This window comes from Drosophila ananassae, chromosome 3R (genome assembly GCF_017639315.1).
Source record: "Drosophila ananassae strain 14024-0371.13 chromosome 3R, ASM1763931v2, whole genome shotgun sequence".
In the NCBI taxonomy this organism is placed as follows: Eukaryota; Metazoa; Arthropoda; class Insecta; order Diptera; family Drosophilidae; genus Drosophila; species Drosophila ananassae.
Window position 1 is genome coordinate 26,355,241 of NC_057930.1, and position 26,912 is coordinate 26,382,152.

Consider the following 26,912-nt stretch of genomic DNA (forward strand, 5'->3'; position numbering starts at 1 on the left):
CAGCCACTCCTCCGCAAACACTTCAGAGGGCTGCCGAACACAAATTGTGCGTGATATGTCGCTGTTATCAGGAACAGCCCCTAAGGGTTTCCTACTCCCATTTTAATGCTCTTCTGAGCCTTGAAAGGGGCGTGCAGTGGAGGTTACACTGAGAAATACTAAACATCCCTTCCTTCGCTGAATAGTTACGTGAAAACACTATTCCAAGCCGGTAACCAGGCAATCTTTCCGTGCAACTACTCCCGCCCATCTGGCCCAGAGGCTCTTCTAGGTGTTTTTATGTGATTTTGTGCATTTAATTTATTAATGAGCTGACCGCGGCGAATTCTTCATTCGGTGCGCCTGATTTATGTGGCATCTGCTGTCGGATGGAATTTTTGATGCCTGTCAGGGAGGTCGGGTGCGGGCCACTAGTTACCGGTTCCTGGTTCGTGGTGTCAAAGGGTTCATTAGCACGCCAAAAAGGATATTTACACAACAGGACTCCGGACATCAGGGGAAAGGCAAAAGGCAAACAGCAAACAGCAGTGACAACGACCGGGAACCGTGTGACTTATGTAACTTAATAGGCTGATGAAAAATGGTTAGGAGATTTTATCGCTCAACAGGCGCTGCAGCGACAGACAACTGGGGAAGGCGAACAACATGTGGCAGAGTCACTGGCAGGCGCAGAGTTGAAGTTAAAGGCGATGCCCCAGCCAAATTGCAGCCACATGTGTGAGCACTTCGGCCCTCTCTGATCCCCCAATGAAGATGGAGATCATCAGAGAACTGCGCCAGCGTCCGAGCACCGCCAAACAAATTGAAAAATTTCAACTCCTCTCGACGCTCGCAATTGCTCAATCCGCGTACTTTCCGCGTGCTCACCCCAGAGGGGGAAAATGAAAATTAAACGGAAAAGAGGGGGCCCACCGAGAGCACCCAACCCAAGCGACGCCAATGCCGGCGAGGAGGAGCCCCAAGAAAATGAGTGTTCGAACAGTCGAGTGTCATCCGCGGTGTCTCAGTGATGAGCAAGGCAAACATTCGAATTTCGAGGGAAATCTTTTCTATTTAATATCTTTTCTAATAAGATGATTCACTTAATTGAAAAGAAAATAGAATAGGTGGGTCTTGGGGGTACAGCACTTGATGAGAATTAGTTACTAACCTCTACTGCCTATCTATTGAAGCTGTAATTAATCAATTCTGCTCCTTATCCCGCCTTTCTTTTCCAATAATTTGTTGAAGTCCTACCGCATCCCTTCGCTACCAGCCATCCACTCGCATCACTGTTATCTAGATACAGATACATTTTGGGCCAGCCCCGCCGCGTTCGCGCGTTCGCAGAGCGGAGCACACAAAAGTCACTCGCGGGTGCGCCTTGGAGTGGTGGGCATGGAAGAGGCAAATGTATATCGGTGGCAGAGGACCGGGGCAGTGGCAGGGGCAGCTGAGGCAGCCATGGGGTCCGAGGCCGGGGTCCGCCGGCAACTCATCGAGCGAGCGCACACTTCTGCGTGCGGAATTTTCTTTCAGTTCAGTCGGTGAGAAAACGTTGGCGTGTTCGGTCGTTCGGTTCGTTTGCTTATCGGAAATTCGGGAAATTGGAAAATCGGTTGCGGGTGGCGGCAGACGTCGCGGAAAAATCTACGCGCCCCTTCAGAGTTTTCCCCCAACAGAGCGTGAGTGTGTGTGTGTGTTTGAGTTGTAAATGGAAAAGCGCGGAAAAAAGAAATTTAATTTATTTTTAAGATTCGGTTCGGTTTCCCCTCTGCGCTGCTGTCCTCTGTCGGCACTTTTCAGTCAAGAATTCCGGCTAAAACTTATTCTGAATGGGTGCGATTGTTTCCTCCGATTTTAGTGAAGAGAAAAGATACAGAGAACTTTTGCTAATTGACCGTGAATACGGAAAATCTGTGTTTATGAATCTGTGAAAATCCCCAAAGGGCTAAGAAGCAAATCTAGTTTATGTTCTCCAAGGAGACTTGTAGGAAGTTGTGAAGAAAACAAGAAATTTATAAATAAAGAAGTGAGCTTGGAAAAAAGATATAGTGCCAAAGTGATCTAAAACTTGCGATTGAAAGATAACCCCAAACCAGATATTGAAACTGTACCCCGTTCATCATGCTCTTCTCGTGGGATATATGCCCCAATAATATTCATATTTCTGACATATGGTGTAGAAATCGCAACAGAGCACAGCTCCATTCATCAATCGGTGGTACTCTGCGATCATAAATCACTACACCCGGGAAAAAAAAGAGTGTGACTAACTCCACAACTGCAACCAAAATACGAAACATTCAGAAAAAACGTTTACCTTTTGAGGCCTTCGAGTTGGGAAAGCGTTGAAATCGGCGTGGGCTTCGACGCCTACCAATTTTCCATACGAAAACAGCGATTTCATGGCTTATCAAATCAATTTTCATTTTCAATACAGCATCTCCGATGCCCCCATGGCCGTCCCCCACAAATCAGCGGTGTTTTGTTGGCCTTTTGTTTTCGGACTTTATTAGGGAGCCAGAGCCACCAAATTGGTCGGTTTTAATTACCATAAAAATACAAAGCAGTTCCAGGCCAAGAACTTTCCCAAAAAGTGCAGCTGGCCTGGCCATCCAGCTGACTATCTGACTATCCGGTAGATACATTTATTAATTTTTATGTAAATGGGAGAGAAGCGAACACGCGCCCGTCATAAACTCCTGCTCCCCGCCGATTGTCACTTTATTTTTTATTCGAGTTCAGTTTCGGCTTCGGTGTCGTCTGCGGCGAGGCGTTTCAAATTTTATTTTGACTGCCGCGACGGGCTATAAAAATATGTGCTCGAATCGACAAGATCTTGGGCGGCGCATATAAAAGTTAACAAGCAGAATTAGCGGAGCGAACTTAACAAGAACTCGAAGACACGACAACTGCAGCCTGGAGGCTGTGCAATTGACCTGCCCCTTCTGCGGGGCATTTCCCCTTCCGCATACCGCATTTCCCCTCGAAAATAAATTCATAAGCTGTAATGTGCAACAGGGACGAGAGTCGCTCCCCGCGAGTCTCAAAGTATTTTTAGATATCCCAGCGTAAATAATTTATTTTCCAGTCACAGTCGTTGACGTTTTCTCCGGGGAAATCTCTCTCCAGGGACTTTTGCATTCTAAACTAGAAAGTTTCCGCAGCGATCTGTTTGGGACCTTCCTGTTCTATTTTTCGGGATGGCCCTTGAACTTTGACGGCGGTTGCAAAATCCCGAACCAGAAATTCCACTTTATAAGTTCAAATATCTTCCAACTTGAGCTGCCAGGCGCGGCCACTTAAGGCCATTTTTGGGGTCGATTTTTTGGTTTACCGCCCCACCTCCATATAAATAAAAAACAATACATTTTACTTAGCTGAGAAGCAGTTTCCGCCGAAGTGGAGGAGCACTTCTCGGGCTGGCCGGGGCAGCAGTTCAATTAAGTCTCCATAAAGTATCTGCAGATACGCTAATCAATGACGTACACAAATAGATACATATATGTATCTGAGTAGGGCATGAGTCATAGAATCCAGAAAAGTCTTTAATCCGAAACAATTAGGAAACTAAATAAATAATATAATAGGTTGTAAAGAATGCCTTTCTTTTTGTTAACAAAATCCGATTCTTGTAATAGGCTAGGAATAATGGTCAGACATTATGTCTATAGGAGCCACTGCGAAGGTCCTCGGTGTAAAGGAAAGTAATATTAACATCATGTTGATGTCTGTTATAATATAACCACTTCAACGTCAGCATGTACTCTCCAGAAGGAATGGGAAGCATTAATAATTCATGCCTCAGATAAAACCCCTTAATAATTAGGGGTCCCTGAAAATATTAGCGAGTGAAATGATGGATTTTGTGATTGGCGCACATGGATCTTACCACATAGGGACACGTGTGATTAAAGTTGGAAAACTCTCCAAAGAAGCTGTGAACCATTGTGGCGAATGGGTCGTACTTCTTTCGAAGATAATGACAGACATCCAGCTTTGTGCTGATAACCCAAGGCTTAAACCCATTGGCTTTCTTCAAGACATTTGCGTGTACTTGTACGCTGTTAGTCGGATGGAGAACTTTCGCAATCAAATTCAAAACTACCTTATCGCGACCCACAGCCTTCAGGCGGCAAAGTTCGAACACAATCCACGACTGGTTGTAGCTCTTACAGACGGCGTTGGTCATTTTAAACACAACTGCGTCCTGAAATTTTAAGATTAGATCCTTGGATGTGTCATGAATGCCACACTTACGCTAGAATTGAGTAAGCAGGCACCCAGTGATGAAATAATTATCAGCCTGATCCACATGCTGAACCATCGAAAAGTATTGACCGACGGGATTCAAGCCAATGAAACCCAAAAGTTATAGTTCAGTTTCCCGATAATAGTTATAATTATTTTAATAGGCGTAATTTAAAATGTTTTTCGATTAGGTAATTAAGCGATGAGATAGAAAGTAAATAAAAGTCTGAAGCGGAACAAAATGACTTCAGTTAAATGACATGCCCTTGATGTAATTGTAGTTTTGCTTCTTTTAAATACAGGATCATAGGTGTTTCCTTACTTCAAAACCCGTAAACCTTTAGGAAGTGACTGTCCGAATTAAATTAAATAAAATTGAAATACCATAAATCAATCTTCCATTACAGCAGAGTGCAATTGCCAAGAAAAATACCAAGAGTGCCAATGTGTTTATGACAAAACCCCGAATAAAATTGAAACGTAATCGAGCGAAAGTTGGCCGGCAAGTGCGTGGAGTACGATTTTGAATACACAAACGGCACTAGCGGATAGGAAATTAGGAAAAGCTGCTTCAGCTTCAAAGGAAGCCAGTACACGTCTGTTCGTCTGTCTGTCAGTCAGTCAGTCAGTCGAGGTGGCTCCCCCGGTGCCGAGATAGAGCCCCTCCTGAACACCCCAAGTAGGAGCGGTGAAAACGCATGAGTTCTGTCAACGAAATGACATGCAGCATCTGTCTATGCGGCCATCGGGCCAGGACGTGATGCTGAGTCGAGGCCTTCGATGCTCAGATGCTCCGATGCCCCGGTGATGCTATTTTTATGAGGCCCCAGACTACTACAGACGACGACGGATGCGTGGCCCCATGAAAAATCAATTAACACGCAAAATTATTAAAGACGAGCAACAAACACTGAACACTGAACACTGAAACGAGTAGGAAAACGAAAACGAACGAGTGCTACTTGGGGTTCCGGATCCGCAACCCATTCCTCTCTCCAACCCATATCCCTGCCACATACAACTTCAAAGCAGCTGCATCGGAATGTCGCGCCTCCGTGGATTAGGATGGCTTGCTGTGCTGCTGTCTTGCCTTCTGCAATTGCAAACTGTCGCAGCCATGAAAGGTGAGTAAAAAACAACACTAACACTCCACACACTAACTCCAAGGAATCAGAGACCACGATCGTATACAGTTAATTAAACGGCTACAACCGTCAGGTAGCAGAGATACGCGCCCCAGAACTTAATACCTCGCATAAACATAAGATTTATCATGGCAAATGATCAACGCACGATTTATGCTCATTACAAATATGGCCAGCCACGAATTGGCTTAAAAAGCGGTCCCCTGGCAGACAGAAGCGGCAGAAGCCGCCGAAGTTGAGGCCAAATTGCATTTACTTGGGCTGCCATCGAAGCGGACATAAATAAAAGTCAAAATAAAGAGTTGCAAATGGTGCAGTGCAACATACATTCTGGTGTTACCCGCGCACTGTGGGTTTTCCTCTGGAAACTTTCAATAAAAATATATATAGAATATATAAAAATATATATAGATAGGTTTCCCACGATAGCTGCGGTTTTGACCTCCTTTGAAGACCTTTCAAGATTTACTTCAATTCATTTATGTGACTAATTTGACCAACTGGTCGCCTTCGACCGGCTCTTCCTGCCTCTAAATATCAATCTGGACGCAGTCCCTCCAGTTTAGCATTCGCAATGCTCCATGGTAACCCCAGCCGGCCCATAAAATCCAACTACTTAACTACAATGCGCCGCTGCAGTGCACTTAACGCATTTTTCACGCTTGACATTTGACTTGGGGCGCACTTTTCTCGTTGTCGTCGTCGTCGTCGTTGTCTGTTGTTGCCTTGCTGTTGCCGGGACAGAAAGTATCTGCAACTCAAAGTATCTGCCGCACAAACGCTATCCAAAGCCCGGCGTGCTCTTAATTTTGCTGTATCTCTCAGGCGACACTCGGCGAATATGTGTGTATTTTGGTTTTCGGCGCAAATGTATTTTTAATGATATTTTTAGTTAGCACGTGACGTCATTTGGGGGCTAAGAAGCCAAACGTGAATCATCCCCGAATTGTTTATCACTCTCTGTTTGCCTAGTCTGCTTCATTTGCGATCGGTGTATTCGTACACTTAACTATATTTATTTTTTATTCGGACGTTAAATGTAAATCATTTACACGCGCGCACCGTTGTGCCAAATTTAACACAATCGTGTGTATCTGCAGGCTAGCGTATGTGTATCTGAATCTGGTGCGCGCCATCTGCCGCTCTGTGTCGCCTCTTGATTATTCATTTGCATTTGCAATATAAATATCAACACATGCCCAATACTGCAGTAGGCAGTAAAATGAGCCAGCCAAGCCTGCATATGTGTTTCAATGAAATCCAGTAATTTATTTTGGCGACAATTATTTCTTTCTTTTTTTTCGTCCTCCCCTGAGTCATGAGAAAATGTATCTTTATGACTTGTCGATGCAATGCTCAATTGTCGATCGCAAAGGGTAAGCAGCCATGGCATAATTAAATTTTATGCGACCCCGGAGTCTAATTAGGGGGAAGACGTTAGCAACGGCAACACATGTTCACTCGTCCCCCCATTCGAGACCATAAACGCGGAGGCAATGGGTTTCCCAAAGCGGTTTTTATTGGATTTAGATTGATCTCTTAAGCCGGAGAATGTGGAATTGGTCGGAAAAACTATTCAGACGTCTACTTTGAAGATCCCAGGAATTACAGCAAAGATTATAGCCAACAAAAATTTTAAGAACAAATCATTGTGGTGCAAAGGGTTCTCTGGAATAAATTTCTCAATAGCTACAGAACAGATGTAAACTAACGATTGGACAAGAGGTTCCCCAAAAAATAAATAGAGAATTTGATTGAAAAACAAGAAAGGAAAGCTAACTTCGGGCGGAGCCGAAGTTGATATACCCTTGCAGTTCAGTCGCAGTCCGCTAGGTGGCGCCACGCATCTTATATTATTAGATATGTAGCGGATCGTATATAGTCGGCCGATTCTTATGAAATTTGGCATATTGAATTATTTTTCCCAAAATAGAATCTGTACCAAATCCCATTCTAACTTAAACAAGAAAGAAAAGCTAACTTCGGGCGGAGCCGAAGTTGATATACCCTTGCAGTTCAGTCGCAGTCCGCTAGGTGGCGCCACGCATCTTATATTATTAGATATGTAGCGGATCGTATATAGTCGGCCGATTCTTATGAAATTTGGCATATTGAATTATTTTTCCCAAAATAGAATCTGTACCAAATCCCATTCTAACTTAAACAAGAAAGAAAAGCTAACTTCGGGCGGAGCCGAAGTTGATATACCCTTGCAGTTCAGTCGCAGTCCGCTAGGTGGCGCCACGCATCTTATATTATTAAATATATAGCGGATCGTATATAGTCGGCCGATCCTTATAAAAATTGGCAGATCGGATTGTTTTTCACAAAATAGAATCTGTACCAAGTCCCATCTTTCTAACTTAAAAAACACCAAAGTTATGCCAATTTCGATCGTTCTATGACAGCTATAGGATATAGTCGGCCGATCCTTATGAAATTTTGTACATAAGATATTTTGGTCAAATATAATATGTGTGGAAAGTCCCTCTAACTTTAAAAACACCAAAGTTATGGCATTTCCGATCTATCAGTTATATGGCAGCTATAGGATATAGTCGACCGATCCCGGCCGTTCCGACTTATATACTACCTGCAAAGAAAAGAAGGGTGTGTGCAAAGTTTCAACTCGATAGCTCCAAAACTGAGAGACTAGTTTGCGTAGAATCCGACAGACGGACATGCTCATATCGACTCAGGAGGTGATCCTGATCAAGAATATATATACTTTATAGGGTCGGAGATGTCTCCTTCGCTGCGTTGCACACTTTTGACCAAAATTATAATACCCTCTGCAAGGGTATAAAAATGGGATGTGGATGTTTCAAAGGGACTCCATAAGAAAATGTTGAAAAAAATCTATCGAAAAATTTGTTTGCTTGCTTTTTTTTATGTAGAGAATCCGCTCAAGGATCGGATGAAAATTGGCGGAAAAATAAAACCTTAACTAATAGGTTTTATAATAATGCCATTCTTTTGGTTAATAAAATCCGATTCTTGCAAACGACTAATAGGAATTAATAGTCAGCCATTATGTTTATAGGCACCACTGCGAAGGTCCTCGGTGTAAAGGAATGTAACATTAACTTCAAATTGATGTCTGTTATAATAGAACCACTTCGTCATTTTGTGATGGGCGCACATGGATCTTACCACATAGGGACACGTGTGATTTATGTTGGAAAAGTCTGCAAGGAATCTTAATATCATTGTTGCGATTGGGTTGTTCTTCTTTCGCATAAAGCGACAGGCATCCAGCTTTGTGCTGATAACCCATGGCTTAAACCCATTGGCTTTTTTCAAAACATCCAAGTGTACCTGTATGCTGTTGGTCGGATGGAGAACGTTCTGAATCACATTTAAAACTACCTTATCGCGACCCACAGCCTTCAGGCGACAAAGTTCGAACACAACCCACGACTGGTTGTAGCTCTTACAGACGACGTTGGTCATCTTAAACACAACTGCGTCCTGAAATTTTAAGATTAGATCCTTAGAAGAATCATTATTGACACACTTACGCTGGAACTTAGTAAGCAGGCACCCAGTGATGAAATAATTATCAGCCCGATCCACATGCTGAACAATCGAAAAGTATTGACCGACGGGGAGCCGATTACACCCAAAAGTTATAGAAGAGTTTCCCAGTGATAGTTATAATTATTTTAATAGGCATAATTTAAAATGTTTTTCGATTCGGTAATTAAGCGATGAGATAGAAAGTAAATAAAAGTCTGAAGCGGAACAAAATGACTTCAGTTAAATGACATGCCCTTGATGTAATTGTTATTTTGGTTATTTTAAATACAGGATCATAGGTGTGTCCTTACCTCAAAACCCAAAAACCTTTAAGAAGTGACTGCCCGAATAAATTTAAATAAAATTGAAATCCCATAAATCAATCTTCCATTACAGCAGAGTGCAATTGCCAATACCATATGGGACCTCATACATAAAAATTGACAGAGTTATAATCATGGCTGTGGGCAATATATGGGGATCCGGCATTTTCGAAGGGACTCAATCAGAAAATTTTGAAAAAAATCGATAGAACAATTTTTTTGCAGCTTTTAATGCAGATTGGTGGAGAATCGAATTAGAAATCGATTGAGGTATTCCGCTCAAGGATCGGATGAAAATTGGAAGAGTTGAAAAGTTATAGGCTTGGTGGGGGCTATATATGGGGATCCTCTTTTATCGATGTGACTGCCTTAAAAGTATCTTGCATAATTATACCCTTGCAGAGGGTATTATAATTTTGGTCAAAAGTGTGCAACGCAGTGAAGGAGACATCTCCGACCCTATAAAGTATATATATTCTTGATCAGGATCACCTCCTGAGTCGATATGAGCATGTCCGTCTGTCGGTTTCTACGCAAACTAGTCTCTCAGTTTTGGAGCTATCGAGTTGAAACTTTGCACACATCCTTCTTTCCTTTGCAGGCAGTATATAAGACGGAACGGCCGGGATCGGTCGACTATATCCTATAGCTGCCATATAACTGATTGATCGGAAATGCCATAACTTTGGTGTTTTTTAAGTTAGAGGGTTGGGACACATGTTATATTTGACCAAAATATCTTGTGTACAAAATTTCATAAGGATCGGCCGACTATATCCTATAGCTGTCATAGAATGATCGAAATTGGCATAACTTTGGTGTTTTTTAAGTTAGAATGGGATTTGGTACAGATTCTATTTTGGGAAAAATAATTCAATATGCCAAATTTCATAAGAATCGGCCGACTATATACGATCCGCTACATATCTAATAATATAAGATGCGTGGCGCCACCTAGCGGACTGCGACTGAACTGCAAGGGTATATCAACTTCGGCTCCGCCCGAAGTTAGCTTTCCTTTCTTGTTTTAATTATGAAATATGTTTACATTTATTTACGTAAATAAATAAAACATTTATATTCAAAAAATTACATCACATATGTACATACATAGGTACATTGGTAGAACTAGTTTATTTTCCACCGTGAAAGTCCTCGACGAAAACAAACGAGACATTTAAATCAGATTGGTGTCTATGATAATAGAACCACTTCAAGCTGAGCATGTACTCGCCAGTGGGCCAGGGAAGCTTCATTAATTCAGGCCTCAGATAAAAGTCCTTTATGATAAGTGGGCCCTAGAATGCTTGCGTGTGAAACAGTTGATAGCTTGATGGTGTACTTGGATCTTACCACATACGGACACGAGTGATTTAAGTTGGAAAACTCGGCGAAGAAACTGTGGACAATTCGAGCGATTGGGTTGTTCTTTTTTTTGTAAATAACGGCAGACATCAAGTTTCGAATTGACGATCCAAGGCTTAAAGCCGCTGGCTTTTTGCAAAACGCTTCCGTGAACTTGCACACTGTTGACCGGATGGAGAACAGTTTGTTGCATGTTGAACACCACCTTATCGCGAGCCACAGCCTTCAGACGGCAAATGTCAACCACGATCCACGACTGGTTATAGCTCACACAGACGGCGTTCGTCATCTTGAAGATAACTGCATCCTAAAATTTCACAAATTAGGTGCAACAGAAACTAAAATTGTGCACCACTCACACTAGAAAGTAAAAGGAACGTGCCCAGCAGAGCCATGGAAATTAAACCGACCCTCATGGTAAACTATCGAAAAGTATTTGACGATTAAATTCCATCCAAAACAAATCAAATACACAAGTTCCTTGTTACTATGATAATTATTTTAATAAGTATCATTAATATTCAATGAGTAATTTAAAATTGATTCCGATTAAACGTTTTTGAAACCATTTTGAAGCGGAACTGAGTTGTTTATTGAAAGCTTAAAGCGGAACATTCTAGCCCACTAACATTGGGGCTTTAATCGAAAACATGTAAATGTGATTTTTGTTATATATATTCATACTTTCATTGAAAAGCCTTTAGTACAAAAATACTGCACAAATGGCTTTAATAAAAAAGAGTAACAACATTCAGTATTCAATATCTTTCAACCAATATACCATGTACGATAGGGAACTTGGAAACCTAATTTTGGTGAATAATAATTATTTCGCAAAAGACAAACACAGGTTTAGCAATTGCATATTTTCTTAGCACTTTTTAGAGCTATCTTATTTTGCACTGTGCAGGTCCTCTCGAAAAACAAATGTAATATTTATATCGGATTGGTGTCTGTGATAATAGAACCACTTCATGGCTATCATGTACTCGCCGGTGGGCCAGGGAAGAGTTACTAATTCAGGCCTAAGATAAAATCCCTTAATGATAAGTGGACCCTAAAAATATATACTAGAATTAACAAACATTATGCCGACAGAGTTCATGGATCTTACCACATAGGGGCAGGTGTGATTAAAGTTGGAAAACTCTCCGAACAAACCGTGGATCATTGTGGCGAATGGGTTGTACTTCTTTCGAAGATAACGACAGACATCCACCTTTGTGCTGATAACCCATGGCTTAAACCCATTGGCTTTCTTCAAGACATTTGCGTGTACCTGTACGCTGTTGGTCGGATGGAGAACGTTCTGATTCATATTGAAAACTACCTTGTCGCGACCAACAGCCTTCAGGCGGCAGAGGTTAACCACAATCCAAGACTGATTGTAGCTCTCGCAGACGACGTTGGTCATCTTAACCACCACTGCGTCCTGAAATTTCCATATTAGATCCTTGGAAGTAGTATTTCTGTTACACTTACACTAGAACTTAGGAAGCATACCCCCAGGGACGCTATTATAATTAAACCGATCCACATGCCGGACAATCGAAAAGTATTTGCCCGATTGAAGTCGAACCTATAGAAACCGTAGTTGGAGATTTTCCATATCGTTATATGTGTATTATTTTAATAACTCCATCAGAGATCATTAAATTTCAAATGGTTTTTGATTAGGTAATCAAACATTTAGGCAGAATGAAAATACATGTTTGAGGCGGAACAAAATAGGTAACTATTGAGGTGTTTGAACTTTGCAGTTCTAGTGCAAAGCTAAACTAGATACAAAAGCTAAACTCACACTTAAAGAGCTAGAATTCCAATATCTCTGTGCGAGCATCAATTTGCCTATTAATGGCCTTAATAGAGAACTAGCATCCATAAATACCAGCTACCATAAATTTGAGCTGCAAGTTGCACCAGCAGAAATCCACTCAAGATCACGCAAAAAGCCCACAAATCACAGGCACCACTAATAAACTTTGACATTATTAGAGAAATGAAAGCTCCGAACGAGAAATAATTTATAAATTGCCAATGTCAGATAAAGTTTTTAATGAACAGCGACTTCAGCGGGCCACCAAAGGAGCATTAATTACTGAAAAAAAGCAAACAGAGAAACGACACAGCCATAAAATCTACACAAACCAAACGAATAACTTTAATGCCATAAACGGCAGCGGGCGACATATAACTCAAATAAAATAAACATTGGCCGTAACATAAATATTCGCCGGCTACCTGGCCAACTCCCCCTCCCAGCGCCAGCGCGCTGCATAAAAGATAAACATAAATTTAGCATTTGATAGGGGAGTCTCGGTCGGTCTGCGGGGGTGGAGTTGCCCGGCATCTGTGGCCATAAGTCTTGGGCCTCGCGCTCGCCTCTGATGTTTCCCCATGTTTGGACGGACTTTTCCCTGATGATGTCTCATTTGTTGCCGGCCGACATTTGAAATGACTTCTGACGCTACGAGGCCTGACGTTGCCAGCGACTGCATCGCGTTCTGTGGATGCAAATTGCATTTATTGTTAAGCGTCCAACACTTCCTGAAAGGCATGTGCGCGTCCTCACTTCTTACAATGTTTTGCCTTGAAAAGGAAGGGAAATGGTGGGTCAATGGACATGACCATTAAATAATTAAGATCTTAAACAAAGAAGTGATTAAGCGGAAATCACTGTATTTTATTTAAATGGTTACAGACATGTGTCCATCTTATTGCAAAATGTTTTCGGCCTAAAAGAGTCTGGTTTTTGGACAGAAACATATATAACATGTATGTTGTTTTCCACTTTCCATGTTATTGTTTGAGTAACGATAACGCCCCCACATCTTCGGTTGCCTTTGTTTTGCTTTCGAGGCGGCACGCGCATCTGAAGCAGCATCGCCAGAAGTAGCGCTTCCCTATGTGGGTCAAATGCATGGGACTGCGGCGGCGGATGGGAAAGTGTTTTTCGTGGGTCTACCGCCAGTTTTGACGCCTGATTGCCGCTAATTGGCGGCAAAATGGACCCGGCCAACGCATCAATGGTTGACTCTATTTGCTGCCCATTTTGCTTTGTTTGGCTGTTTATCCGGCTGTCTGCCGGTTGTCTGCCATTCGCCTGCAACTGTTCCAATGTTGTTTCTACGTTTTCCATGCACATATGTGGGTTATATCAATATTCCAGGCAGCCAGCAAGCCAGCCTGCCATCAGAAGCAGCAAAAAACATCTCCCCTTGTCGGGTAAATTCTTAAAATATCTCAACTAAAGTTGAGTTTCATGTTTCGACAAATGTCGGGTTCGAAAATAATTTATTGCACAAGCGTAGACCGGAATATAGAAAGTCATTAATCATGCAATTTTCAGGAGGTGGGTTCGACTCAAATTCAAACGAAAATAGTTCTGAGAACGTCTGTTTGCCTCGCTTTTGTGTTTTGAAAGTGAGGCACGTTCCACCAAAGCTCCACAACTAATTAAGCAAATCAAGATACAAAAGATGGCTCTCAATAGATAGCCTGAATAGATATGCAAAGCTCGAGCACCAACTGACTGACTGACTGACGAACTGAGCGACCTCGAGAGACAGTGACTGACAGCCCGACAGCTGATGGCCTGATCTCCTCCGATCCGATCTGGACAAATTTGTACATACGGATTCCAATAGAGTGCGGTTGCCAATCAAATTGGCGGCAGTGCTTGCAACATCATGAGTGCGCGACTGGCTTGTGTATCTATGACAGCTCACCAAGAGCAAACATATCCTAACAATATTCCTCGCATCTCCGGGACTGTCCATTTCAATTCCACATTTTCTATTTGGCATCAACCGTATCTGAATACCTCCATCTGTATCTGTATCTGATCCACCCACAGTGTCGCTGTTCGGGGATGGCTATGTATCGATGCCGCTCCAGGAGGCCAAGATGTCAACGAACATTCGCGTCAAGTTTCGCACCAGGCAGGAGAACGCCTTCCTCTTTCTGGCCGCCGGCCGGACCGATTACTGCCTGCTGCGCCTGGAGAACGGGATCATCAGTTTCAGCTATAAAATCGAACGGGATGTGGTGCAGGTGAGCGGAGCATGGAGCGGAGCTATCCCTCGGAAACATATGAGTATAATTATGGCGATTCGGATTTCAGCTGCGTTCACCCAAAAAGCAAAAGCTCAACGACTTGGAGTGGCACGACGTGGCGGTCCAGAGATTCGAGAACAACATCACTCTACAGGTGGATGGATACATAATGCGCAAGCAGCTGCCGGGCCAGCTCTCTGCCCTCAATATTCACTTTGGAACGTTTCTGGGCGGTGTAGGGGATTTTTCGGCCGAGTTCTTGAATGATGTGATCGGTTTCCGGGGATGCATATCGGATGTAAGTGTTCTCGAAATATTGATAGTATATTGGAGGGGTTAAGTGTTGTGTTCTAGGTCTTCTACAACAACATCAACATCATCAAGCGCGCCAAGGACCGCACCAGCCACACCACCAGCAAAGGAGTGGCCTGGTCCTGCAGTACTGAGTTTGACGGCTCCACAAAGGACAGCATTAGCTTCCTGGGCAACGATTCATACTCGCTAATGCACAAGGAGTCACATGCCACGGGCGAAACGTGAGTACCAGGGCATGGCAGTTCCTCCAACAACGCTTTGTAACTGCTGCTTGCTATTTTCACAGTCTGAGCCTCCAATTCCGCACGATGGCCAGTGCCGGAATCATCTTCTTCAACGGCGGCTTCGACTTTATGCTGCTGGAAATTGAGGACCAGCGCTTGAAGGTCACCTTTAACAAGGCCGGCAGCCTGGTGCAGTTCATGACAAATGAGTCCATCTCCGACGGCAAATGGCACCGCGTTCTTCTCAGCTACAATGCCGCCATGGCGGAGCTGATCCTCGACGACGGCCCAGTTGCCTACAGGGGTGATCATGGCGAGGAGTCCAAGGAAAACATAAATCTCGAGAAGAGCGTCTTCTTTGGCGGCGTCCAGGAGGAGATGCGGCGCCGGCTCATCGGCAAGGGTCTGAGGATAAACGAAATCAGCTTCAAGGGCTGCATGCGAGATCTCCAGGTGAACGATTTGGCCCTGGGCTTCCCCGAGATGACCGTCTCGCGACACCTGGCCCTCAACTGCCTATGGAAGTACCCCTGCGTGGAGTACAATCCGTGCCTGAAGAGCGGAGTGTGCAGCCAGCACGGAGTGGACGAGTTCATCTGCTACTGCGACCAGTCGTACTGCATCAAAGCCGATTTCCAGGGTCCTTTTAAGGTGGGTACTTGCTTCATACACAGAAATGAATGAAGGAGCAATTATGATAAACAAAATTGTCTAAATAATTCACTTCTTTAATTACAGATCTTTACCGAAACCAGCCCCGAGCTGGAACTGCTCTATGTGTCGCCCATGCAGCTTCTGGAAGGAGGAACGGCTTTCCTATCACCCAGCTTCATAGACGTAATACTCGATCTACGGCGCTATCCTAGTCTGAGCGAACAATCCATTATCTTCAATGTTGTGCATCAACCGAAGTACGGACAACTTCTGCAGTACTCCCCCGAAAAGTCAAACTTTGTGCCTTGTCGCACGTTCAACTTGGTTGACTTGGCGACCGACAAACTGAAGTATGTCCACAACGGCCAGGAGAACTTCAACGATCATGCCACACTGGACATGCAGGTCTTTGGAGATGTCCACAAGATACCAGGGAACATATTGGGCAAGCATCGGTTCCTGCTACACGCGAATATGACACCCGTGAATGACCCGCCCCAGTTGAAACTGCATTCGCACAAAATCCTGAGGGTAATCGAGGGCATAGAAAGGGTGCTGGACGTGGACCTTTTCAACATTGACGATCCGGACAGCGAGCCGGCTAATCTAATATACACAATACTGCCCCCTCCGAATCCCCAAGAGACATTTGGCTGTTTTATGGTCGGCGGAGGAGCCACCTCCACCTTCTCCCAAGCCGAAGTGAATCTGGGAAAGGTTTCTTATCTTTACAACTCAACCACCGCAGAGTCCTTCAGCTATCAGATACAGATACAAGTTTCGGATGGCATTGAGACGAGTGAGACGGTCTACCTGCCGGTTTCAGTGCATCCCCTGGAGCTGCGGCTGGTGAACAACACCGGGCTGATCATGATCCACAAGAGCTCCCTGCCGCTGACTCCCGCCAACCTGTCCATAGGCACAAATGCGGTGGACGAGCACATCGACATCAGGTACGACGTTGTTAAGGCCCCGCAGCATGGAGTTCTCCAAAGACTGCGCCAGATCGATGGCTCCTGGGTGAACGTGGACTGGTTCAGCGATAGCCAGCTGCTCCTCGGCCACATTCGCTATCTGCACAGCAGCGATTTCCCTTGGCAAGACGAATTCAAGGTGTGTATCGTAAAAGACAACAAAACAAACTAAAAATCCAACCTTATGTTGGTTAACAACTGGGCAGGGAGCCAACACTAGTTGGCAAGTTTTTAGAATCCTCAAAATGCTTATGAAAAACTATTATTCTTTCATCAATAAAAGGTAAAACAATTGATTCAATGAAAATATAGAACAGAAACACTCACCTGCTGGGAGTCCCACTCTGGGCCTCCTCACATACACATGTGAAAGAGTTTTGTACGCAAAAGACACATGTGAAGTGGCTGTACCGGCATTATTTCCATTTTATAGTTTAAAAATCGTGCTAATATTGTTCCTCTTGATTTCCATGGTGTTTAAAACTTATTTCCTATAGTAATTTGTAGAATTTTGATCATTCAAAGGGGGTTTATTGGCTATAATTGCAAATACTCACATTTTTGAAAAAGGGCGTCAAACACAACCCCACAAACAAGCACGCCATTTTGAGACACCTTGGTCTAAACAAATCTATATATTAACGCATTTAAAAGAAATCGGTTAGGTTTACAGTATATTTGATGGAATACGTATACTATTACCCAATCAGAATAATCTTTAGCACTTTCTGTGGGCGAAATTACCCAAAAAAATGGTTTCTAACTTCCCAATCGAGCGGCGTCCCTATGTCGTGACGGCTTGAGGCTGCTTTTCATGGATGTTTTTAACTTTGTGGTGATCTGCAGTTATAAATAGGTTTCGTAATTGTGATCCGCAATAATTAATGTCCTTCTCCATATTATTTTTATAATGTTATCTGTTTATTTAAGGAGCCAAGTTAAGAAAAAACCTTCCACCAACGCAGGATTTTAAGCTATTTTGAACTCTGATTGGCTTAGAGATGGGACTTCATGATCGATAGATTTAGACTAGTGTTGAAAAATTCTTAAATATTAGAAAATGGCCGACTCGTTTTTAAAATGGTGGTATTATGCATAGAGCTTAACTATTTTTGTCGTTAAGTTTAAATCTTATTGCTTAGAGTCTCTATGGGAAATAATTTAAACTCTAGATAGGAAAGAGACTTAAATTTTATGGTTAGCCTTCCCATTTTGCAGTCCAGTGTAGCTCATAAATCTACCTTGATTTCGATTTCACTTTCGCAGTTTATTGCCTCGTTTGGCTTTGTAACCACGCAAACGTTCGACTTCCGCATCACGTTTACGCGCCTGCGCATAACGAGCACCCGTCCCGGCCAGATAACCATCAATGGGGGCCGGGAGATCCTGCTGACCAGCGAGGTGCTCTCGTACGAGACCACGCCCATCGGGAGCTTTCCACGCAGCGTGATCTACAAGATAACGAGGCCCACTCGCTACGGGGGGATCTACGTGGAGGGATCCCGGAAGGCGGCGAAGCAGCTGGACTCCTTCACCCAACAGGACATCGAGAAGCGGCGCATCCGCTACCAGACACACCACACCAGCTACTCCAGCTTCAGCGATCGATTGGAGTTCGTGGTCTCCGTGGCGGAGTGCGACGATGTGGCAGGAGTGCTGGAAATCAACTACCGACCTCCCGAGGAGCTAATCAGCAAGCTGGGCTACCAGAGCCAGGAGGTTCTGCGGGTGCAAGAGGGCGAACGGGCTCTGATTACCAAGAACGACTTCCCCATCCGTTTTAACATCTACGAGAGCCTCCAGTTTCAGGTGTCTGCAGCTCCAGAGCACGGTGTGGTCTGCAAGTATGATGAGCAAACGGGACTGACCACGCCCGTGGAAATGTTCACTTTGGAGCAGCTGTTCCGCAATGACATGTACTATTGCCACGACGACACCGAGTCCACCAGGGACCACTTTGAACTGCTGGTGCTCTCCGGCGATGAGACCGACTTGCAGTTTGTCTCCAACATGGAGGTGCACATCAAGTTGGTGAACGACAACGAACCCTACCGCACGGCAATGGAGAGGGTGTTCCATGTGGTGAGAAACGGCATCAAGACCCTCAATCCCGTAGTGCTGCAGTACCTTGACGCGGACGTCAACACCAATCAGACGGACATCCACTACATCCATGTGTCCAGTACGAATGGGGCTTTCTACAAGTCCGGCCACTACATCAACAGCTTCACCCAGGACGACATTGCCAACAGAAGGATAATGTTCCAGCACTCTGGGCCGGACTCTGGGGCAGCCTCTTTTATAGTCACCGATCGGAAGCACGAGGTCAGCGGTCTGCTGGAGATCCGGGCCTCAGATCCCTTTGTGTCCATGCTGGCTACCAATGCCTCCATTGTGCAGGAGGGAAAGTTCGTGGTCCTTAAGAACAAGGACTTCATACTGGAGACGAACTTGGACATGAAACTGGACGAGATATACTACGAAGTGATAAAGCCTCCATCGTACGGCATTCTCATGTATCTGAGCAGAGCGAACGAGGGCGAAAACGGGACCACGATCTACAAGGCCACCAATTACACCTCCCTGAGCAACTTCACCCACCTGGACATCGAAAGGGAGCGACTCGTTTACTGGAACACGGAAATCGCTTCGATGGACAAAGTCAGGTGAGTCGGTAGTCCCCCAAAAAGGGAAATTAAGACAACATGAATCCTTATCTCTTCCAGGTATCGGGTGCACATCAAGAACATCACAGCCGAGGGCGAAGTCATGTTCCGGATATATCCCTCCGCTTACTGGGAGCCCCTGCAGGTCAAGCAGAATCACACCCTCTACGTGGAGGAGTCCACCAGTGTGCTCATTTCCAGAGACGTGCTGGAGGTGGTCCATCCCAACATATCCCCGGGCGACATCACCTTCTTGGTGACCTCTTCCCCCATAAATGGCTATCTGGAAATGCAGTCTACGTCCTTTGATGACGAGTACAACTGCAAGGTGTTCGATCAGTCCTCGGTTAACACGGAGAAGCTATTTTACATCCAGGCCGGCGTTAACCAATCCACAGATTACTTTGTGTTCGATGTCACAAACGGGATTACCTGGTTGAGGCAGTTGACCCTCAAGATCGTGATCATTCCCGAGAAGCTTTACATGCACTCGAATATTGTTTCCGTGGTGGAGGGGAAGACGGTGCAGCTCAGTCCCACGGACATGCAACCCTATTCGGAGTACTATCGTGGCAAGATACTGGAGTACATAGTGACCATTGCGTCGACTTCTGGCCACATTCAGGCGGGAAACTCTAAAGTGAAGAGATTCACCCAAAAGCAGCTGGAACAGGGCAGCATTCAGTACGTGCACAATGGCAGCGAGAACGCTACGGACACCATTACTCTGGTGGCCATGGCCAGGAACAAGGAGAGTGTGCCCTTTGATCTGGAGTTCTCGGTGATTCCCGTCAACGATGAGGAGCCCATGATGGTCACCAACACAGGACTGCAGGTGTGGAACGGCGGGCGCTATGTGATCAAGAATACGGACTTACGTAAGTTTGCTGTATGTACTATTTTGTATGTAATGCGTATCGTTTTATATCTTTTAGTGGCCCAAGACTACGACACTTCTCCGGAGAATCTCACCTACGTGGTGCATCACATCTATGGCGGCTACCTGGCCCAGAAGTCCGCACCCCAGCGCAAAATAGAGCAGTTCACCCAGGCGCAAATAAACAGCGAGCAAATATACTTTATGCACGACTCCAATTCCCGCAGAAACGAACTCTCCTTCGTGGTCACCGACGGCCTCTTCAATACCACCACCCAGATGCTGAACATCGAAATCAAGCCCATCGAAATCCTGGGCGAGCGCAACGAGAACCTGCATGTATTTCCCCTGACAAAGAAACAGATCCTGCGGGACCATCTGCACTTCAAGTGCTCCGACGAGGAGCGGGAGATACGCTACAACATCACTGTGCCGCCCAGTCTGGGCCGGATAGTCAATGAGTTTCTGGACAATGGGTTCAACCGGGAAGTCAGCGAGTTTACCCAGTCCGATGTGGACAACGGGTATATATTCTACGAGCACACCGCCGTCATCATGGAGTTCCGCATAAACGACTCCTTCTACTTTGACGTGGTAGCCGAACGAAGTGATCGTCTGCTGGACCAGAAGTTCAATATTGAAATATCGGTTTCGTCGGGAGGGTTGCTGCGCTTCCTGCCGGTAAACAAGATCACGGTGGATGAGGGTGGCTCCGTGCCGATCGTATTGGATTTCTCCAAGATCCTGGACTACCTCAAAACCAAGGCGGGCATCAGTAACCCGGAGTTGTTTATAGAGGCGGTACAAAAACCCACACATGGCAGCATAGGCTTAGTTCCCGATTTTCGGGGCGCCCAGCGATATCACTCGAGTGATTTCTTCACCAAGAAGGTCTACTACATACACGACCACTCGGATACCTTGGAGGACACCATTCTCATGTCGGTCTACTTGACGCAGGGGTGAGTTACGGCGCCTAAACAAACACCTCCAGTTTGCATAACTTTCTAACCACTTTTCAGGAACATCTTCCTCTGCAATTTGACAATTCCCGTCTCGATCAACCCCATCAACGATCAACCCTTCCGCCTGATCACCCACCTGCCCCAGATGACAGTTGTCGAGGGCGAGAACCGCACCATTACTCGAAACGACCTGCTCACCGAGGACGCAGACACCCCGCCGGAGGAGATCATCTACGACGTGATGAGTGGCCCGACCCTGGGCGTCCTCAAGAAGGTGAAAAACGATGGCGAGGCCGAGGAGCTGCTGGCCTTCTCCAACCAGTTCACCCAGGCAGACATAAACAACGACCGTATCGTGTACGTCCATTTTGGCAACCCGCAGTCCACCACCTTCTGCTTCACTGTATCCGACGGCCAGGCGAACGCGGCCTATGAGATATTCACCATTAAAATCGCTCCCATCAGCCTGCTGCCGTCAGCCTCGCAGGTTCCCGTCAAGATCCAGCAGGGCGCCACGACTGCCCCCATGAGGCTGGAGCACATTGGCCTCACCACGAATGTCCAGGTGGAGAGGCTGTTGTACAACGTCACCAACTCGCCCATCTACGGGATTATGGTTTTCAACAATCAGCCCACTCTGAGATTCACCCAACAGCAGCTGGAATCCGGCCAGATTAGCTTCATGCAGACGGACCACAACCGATCCAACGACACCTTCCAAGTGAGTGCGTATGTCCCGGGCACCAACTACGCCGCCCAAGTGGACATCGTGATGGAGGTGGAGCCGGTTATTCAAATCAACAGCATACACATGAAGGAGGCCGATTCCGCAGGAGGCAGGATAAGACTCACCACCTCTCTGGACACGGACAACCCTCTGTCCCTTAAGCTGAACAAATTCAACCCGAAGTTCGTAGTCACCAGAATGCCCGCCACTGGCCAGATCAGAAAGATAATCCGCAGCACGGGATTGGCGGTCGACGGCCCCAACGAGCGGTCCACCAATATATTCTCCTACAAGGAGCTGCGCAGTGGAGTGGTCTACTTTGTGCCCCATAAACCCGCAGAGGACACGGAGGAGGATGAAGATAGCTTCGATTATCAGCTTCTCATAAAAACCGTACAGCCCGCCCAGGCCACTGTCTCCATTGAGTACAGAAGCCGCTCCGAGGAAACGGAGACGGTGCACTTGGGTAACGCCGGGCTCTCCATCAACTATCTGGCCATCGGTTGTGCCTTTGGGATTCTTCTGATCTTCCTTCTAATAGTCCTGCTCGTGTTGAAGTTCAGGAAACTTCGGAAGCACAAGGCGGACATATCCAAGGATCAGCCACCGGCTCTGCCCTGTCCGCCGGACTTGACTTCGGTCAGTCCCCAGCACCATCTGCATCACCACCACCACAGCCATCACTACGCCAGCTCCGAGGCCGACTCAGTGCCGCCCACTGGGGCCTCCACACCCCTGCCCGGGTTCAGCAACATCCCGCACTGCAAGATCATACCCGTTGAGTCGTACAAGCACGAGTTCGCCGACTACGACCCGGACGAGGAGGAGACGGACGACCAGTGCGATCCGCAGCAGATGATGCTGCCCCAGAGGTACAATCCGTACCTCATGGAGCACGACGCCTGGAGCTCCTCCTGCGACATGGCGAACGACTTTGCTGGCTACGCCTCTGTGCCGCAGAGTATTTCGGGATCGGTCAGCTCTCCGCCCTCGGCCCCGCCCACCAATCCTCTGCTGCGGCGGAATCAGTATTGGGTGTAAGGGATATCTCTGGATATTGTAGAGGATTTTAATGAAACACCTTTATATTTTTACATCTGAGAAAGGTTATGGGAGTTTCTCCGTTAAATTGAAAGCAAAAGTGGTTCAAATTGGATCGGAATTAGTCGTAGCTTATTTATTTAAGTTTAAGCTTATATTTAAGGCTGATTTATGAGATTCGTAAGGATAGGGAAGCATTTTACAAACAAATCTTAATCAACATATCTGGCGTGTCATATAGAAACGGTTTAGATCTTAGGATAAATACAGGAGTTATACTCAAAAAGCCAACTTAACTTAGACTTAGTATTGTGTTTGCCAACGTGGAATACTTATTAAAATAAATGACAATACTTTTAAGTATAAATTTCGATGTTTTATTGATTGGTATCTGCATGGGAATCACATTTAAAAAGAAACTCACCAAAATATCAAAGTTCAGAACCTCTAGTCAACTAGAGTTGGCAACTCACCACTGCCGATCGTTATCGACCGACATAAGCCCGCCATTTTTGAATATATCTTTAAGAGGTTATAAAAACCTTTTTCTTTTTAACTCTATTAAGTATCATGTTTCCACAATCTTATTTTATATGTTACAATTATTTTATTTCTAATTTACATACTTTATGATGTATTGTAAATACAGTTTGTACTTAGTTAAGTATTTAAGGCCGCAGTTGGAAATGGAAATATACAAGAATTATGTATTATTTAGATCCTAGTGATGTATAATTTTCTTTTATAAAATTTGAAATCTAAATTTTAGATAAATATATTTTTTTATATAAAGATAGTTTGAGTTTAAAGTGAAGGTACAGCTCGGAAAAGTATCTTATTTGTCATAAGTTAAAAAATATTAGGGATAGTTTCCTTACTTCTAACTTTCAAGTTGTAAGTCATTTTTAAGCTTCTAATAATAATTTGTTTTCTTACTTAAGTATCCACTTTACAATGATATCACTATTTTCAATGTGGTGTACATTTTCCTGTCGCTGGACTCAATTGAAGACAAAGAGGTTCTTCAGGGTTTGTATGGCTTAGAAGGCAGCCGCTGCCACGGATGTGGGTTTCTCGGAAACCGGGGTTACGACCATGGCCTGGTTGTCGTACCCGTACTCGACCTCCGTCACCACGGTGGTGGGCGTGGTGCTGTTCTCCGCCGGATAGCGGGTGCTCACCGGCGTTGTCATTGTGAGCACTGAGCCCTCGGCGGCACCTACAACAAAAAAGTCGAGCAGTCAGCGGGATTCGCGGAAGTCCCTCCAGGTAGATCCTTACACTTACCTGCCACGCTGTAGATCTGGGACGGCGCCCGCTCAATGTCGCTGCCGTGTCGGTTGATGGCGTTCAGGTTCTGAATGGTGGTGGCATTGAGGTCCTTGCCATTAGCGGTCCCCGGGGGGTAGGCCTTGGACTGCATTCGTTGCAGCATCCGCTGGATGCACCTCTTGTGCAGCAGCCAGCGGATGCCCTGGCAGGCGTACCTGAGGGCGATCAGGACGAGCAGGATGGTCAGGAGCAGGAGGATCAGCTGCTGGTTGCTCTGGATGTTGTGTATCTCCGCCTTCAGGGGCTCGAATCTGTTGAAGGCTGAGGTAGGCATGGATTAGAAATATTATTCACATTTCCTATCGCTCCCAAGATTAAGTTCCCTCTCCACGTTATGCAGTTGCAGATTCGCAAATATTGACTTGGTCTATCTGCTTTATTGCAGTGGTCTCCTGGAAAGATAGCGCTCTCCATACGGATTCTCTAATGGATTGACGAAATGCAGTACTCCGACTAGTTTACCAAACCCAAACAATTGAGCAAGATGGTTGTGTACTTGATAGTAACAATAAATACCTATGCATATGATTGGCGAATCTCAGAGTTATTAAGCGCTTGTTCCGGGATGAGCTAATCCCCCAGCCAGACCATAGCAATTACAATACAATTGAAGCCTGATGGGAAACCCAAACAGCCCTCAAAACCTGTTGAAGAGGTGAGGTAATCAGAACTCACCTGAACATTCCTTGGCGCACATAGCCGTCTGGTAGTTGTGGGAGGTGGTGTCGCAGATGGGGGCGCAGGGCTCGCAGGACTCCGCAAAGGCGGAACAGTACTCGTCCACCGGATGGCAGACCTTCCCGTGGCAGTCCTGGCTGCCATCATTGGCCGCCGTGACCAGGGAGAAGCTGGGCAGCAGGGAGGCTCCGATGGAGAGCGACAGAGGACGCATTTCCTTGCTGGACATGTGATGTGCGTTGGCTGCAATGTTTCGGGGCTTCGACTATTTTCGCTACGGCTCAGCGCGGTTTACATAACCACTCTAAGGCCCCACTGCTTCTATATAATTCCAGAGGTGCAATATATATTTTTGTTGCGATTTTTGTAACCAATCCGAGGTATGATTCATCCAGCCATAACGCACCGACGCTGACTGACTAACTTCTTTTTTTAATTGTTTTGCTTCTGGAGTCTGAGTCTGAGGTCTGAGTCGATTTTGTATGTGTGTGTTGGTGCAAACGGGTTTATCTTGGCCAAGTTTCACTCACTTTGTAAGTTAACTTTTCTCCTCTTTCAAAAACATATTCACAGGCTTACTTTTGCCTCTAAATACTTCACTAAATAATATCTATTTTGATAACAATTTTGAATCAAAAAAATAAATTTTAGGCACTTCCGTTGACTGTTGACGTGCGACTTCCGACGTGTTTTGGCCACTTTCAACTCGTTACTGACTGAAACGCCTCGATCGCTCGCCGAACTGTTACCAACAGTCACTCCGCACCCACACAGGTGCGTCCAAGAGCTCTCACAGATACAAATACCAGTGTTTTGCTCATTGACTTGACTTTTGTTTACCTTTTTTCACGTCGATTGTGGATGCGAATGTATCTCTATATCTATGCTGGGCAGGTAGCAGATAGGGCCTGTATCTCTCGGATATGGGCCCTACTCGGTGCGTTTGAGCCGAAACAGTCCACTTGGGCGAGTCGCACACTTTGAACCCGGCTTGAGTTGCCGCTCGGACAGAGTTTGGACTAATAATGAAGGTGAAGATCGGAGTCGGGAGCTGAGCAAATAAAAATTGGATTCCACTCGCCTGGGATGTTTATTTACATTAGTGTGATAGGAAACTCGAGATCTGCACTTATTTGTTTACGGCTCAACATGATAACAATTCGCCTTGACAGGCATTTAGTAATTAAATATAAAAATACTCTATTGCAGTCACGTTTACAACAAGGCACGTTCATATTTTATTCAAAAATTACCAAATAATCAGAGCGTAACGTATTATTTTCTCAATATTAATGGATTTGTTGAAAAAATTAAAAAAAAGGTATTTACTGTAACCGGAAGCAGGCAAGTGTAAATTATAAAAATAAATAATTGATGTCATCTAGAAAAAATAATAGCAATGTAAAGAGCCTCTCCAACAAGCTTAAATATTGTTGATGATTTTACTTTAGATCATGATACCTGGTACTCGTAGAGAACAAGGGTATATTATGCCGAATGAACATATATAACAGGGAGAAGGAATGTATATATTCTTGATCAGCATCAACAGTCCAGTGGATTTAGCCATGTCCGTCTCTCCGTATGAACGGCAAACGCAGATAAATTAAAGTTACATTTTTAAACTTTTGGTGGGAGAGATGAGTACCGGGTATCATATAGTCGCGAATCTTACCTTATTTTCTTGTTTTTTGTTGATATTGATGTTGGCGCAAAAACCAGTTTTGAGAATGGAATTTGGGGTGGTGGAAGAGTAAGCTTAGGTGGGTGTCTTTGCTAACTCCCAAATAAAAACATAAATTAAATCAAAGAAACCAA

The 26,912-nt window shown here is 45.0% G+C and overlaps 2 protein-coding genes and 1 long non-coding RNA gene across 5 annotated transcripts; 1 reads left to right on the forward strand and 2 right to left on the reverse strand.

Annotated features, from left to right (window-relative positions):
• Window positions 1–1,491: 1,491 nt before the first annotated feature.
• On the forward strand, window positions 1,492–23,451 carry LOC6497658 (chondroitin sulfate proteoglycan 4). Of its 2 annotated transcripts, none has more exons than XM_032451807.2 (11): window positions 1,492–1,818; window positions 4,641–5,357; window positions 14,442–14,638; window positions 14,709–14,939; window positions 14,996–15,177; window positions 15,243–15,831; window positions 15,919–16,947; window positions 18,075–19,474; window positions 19,535–20,352; window positions 20,410–21,313; window positions 21,374–23,451. In XM_032451807.2, exons 2-11 carry the CDS (start codon window positions 5,276–5,278, stop codon window positions 23,082–23,084), a joined length of 7,143 nt encoding a protein of 2,380 aa, XP_032307698.1. In that variant the 5' UTR covers window positions 1,492–1,818; window positions 4,641–5,275; the 3' UTR covers window positions 23,085–23,451. The 2 variants fall into 2 exon arrangements, with proteins under 2 accessions (XP_032307698.1, XP_001961615.2); XM_001961579.4 differs by having other exon boundaries at window positions 1,492–1,664.
• LOC116654965 lies at window positions 17,234–17,828 on the reverse strand. The gene is made up of 3 exons (XR_004310125.2): window positions 17,511–17,828; window positions 17,366–17,439; window positions 17,234–17,299 (listed from the first exon to the last, which is right to left on the reverse strand). It is a non-coding gene; the product is annotated as an uncharacterized LOC116654965 (long non-coding RNA).
• Window positions 23,093–25,835, reverse strand: LOC6497870 (protein grindelwald). Of its 2 annotated transcripts, none has more exons than XM_014906374.3 (3): window positions 25,092–25,835; window positions 24,366–24,677; window positions 23,093–24,303 (listed from the first exon to the last, which is right to left on the reverse strand). In XM_014906374.3, the coding sequence occupies exons 1-3, from the start codon at window positions 25,321–25,323 to the stop codon at window positions 24,125–24,127; spliced, it is 723 nt and encodes a 240-aa protein (XP_014761860.1). In that variant the 5' UTR covers window positions 25,324–25,835; the 3' UTR covers window positions 23,093–24,124. The 2 variants fall into 2 exon arrangements, with proteins under 2 accessions (XP_014761860.1, XP_001961614.1); XM_001961578.4 differs by having other exon boundaries at window positions 24,372–24,677; window positions 25,092–25,831.
• Between the last annotated feature and the right edge of the window lie 1,077 nt (window positions 25,836–26,912).

What these genes read in the sequence shown, in the direction of transcription:
- LOC6497870 (XM_014906374.3), bottom strand. Translation starts at nt 25,323, where the DNA reads ATGTCCAGCAAGGAAATGCGTCCTCTGTCGCTCTCCATCGGAGCCTCC. An exon ending in GTGCGCCAAGGAATGTTCAG is followed by an intron (nt 24,678 to 25,091) that starts GTGAGTTCTGAT and finishes TGCCTACCTCAG; the next exon opens with CCTTCAACAGATTCGAGCCC. An exon ending in CTACAGCGTGGCAGGTAAGT is followed by an intron (nt 24,304 to 24,365) that starts GTAAGGATCTAC and finishes TTTTTGTTGTAG; the next exon opens with GTGCCGCCGAGGGCTCAGTG.
- LOC6497658 (XM_032451807.2), top strand. Translation starts at nt 5,276, where the DNA reads ATGTCGCGCCTCCGTGGATTAGGATGGCTTGCTGTGCTGCTGTCTTGC. An exon ending in TCGAACGGGATGTGGTGCAG is followed by an intron (nt 14,639 to 14,708) that starts GTGAGCGGAGCA and finishes TTCGGATTTCAG; the next exon opens with CTGCGTTCACCCAAAAAGCA. An exon ending in GCTTCGATGGACAAAGTCAG is followed by an intron (nt 19,475 to 19,534) that starts GTGAGTCGGTAG and finishes TATCTCTTCCAG; the next exon opens with GTATCGGGTGCACATCAAGA.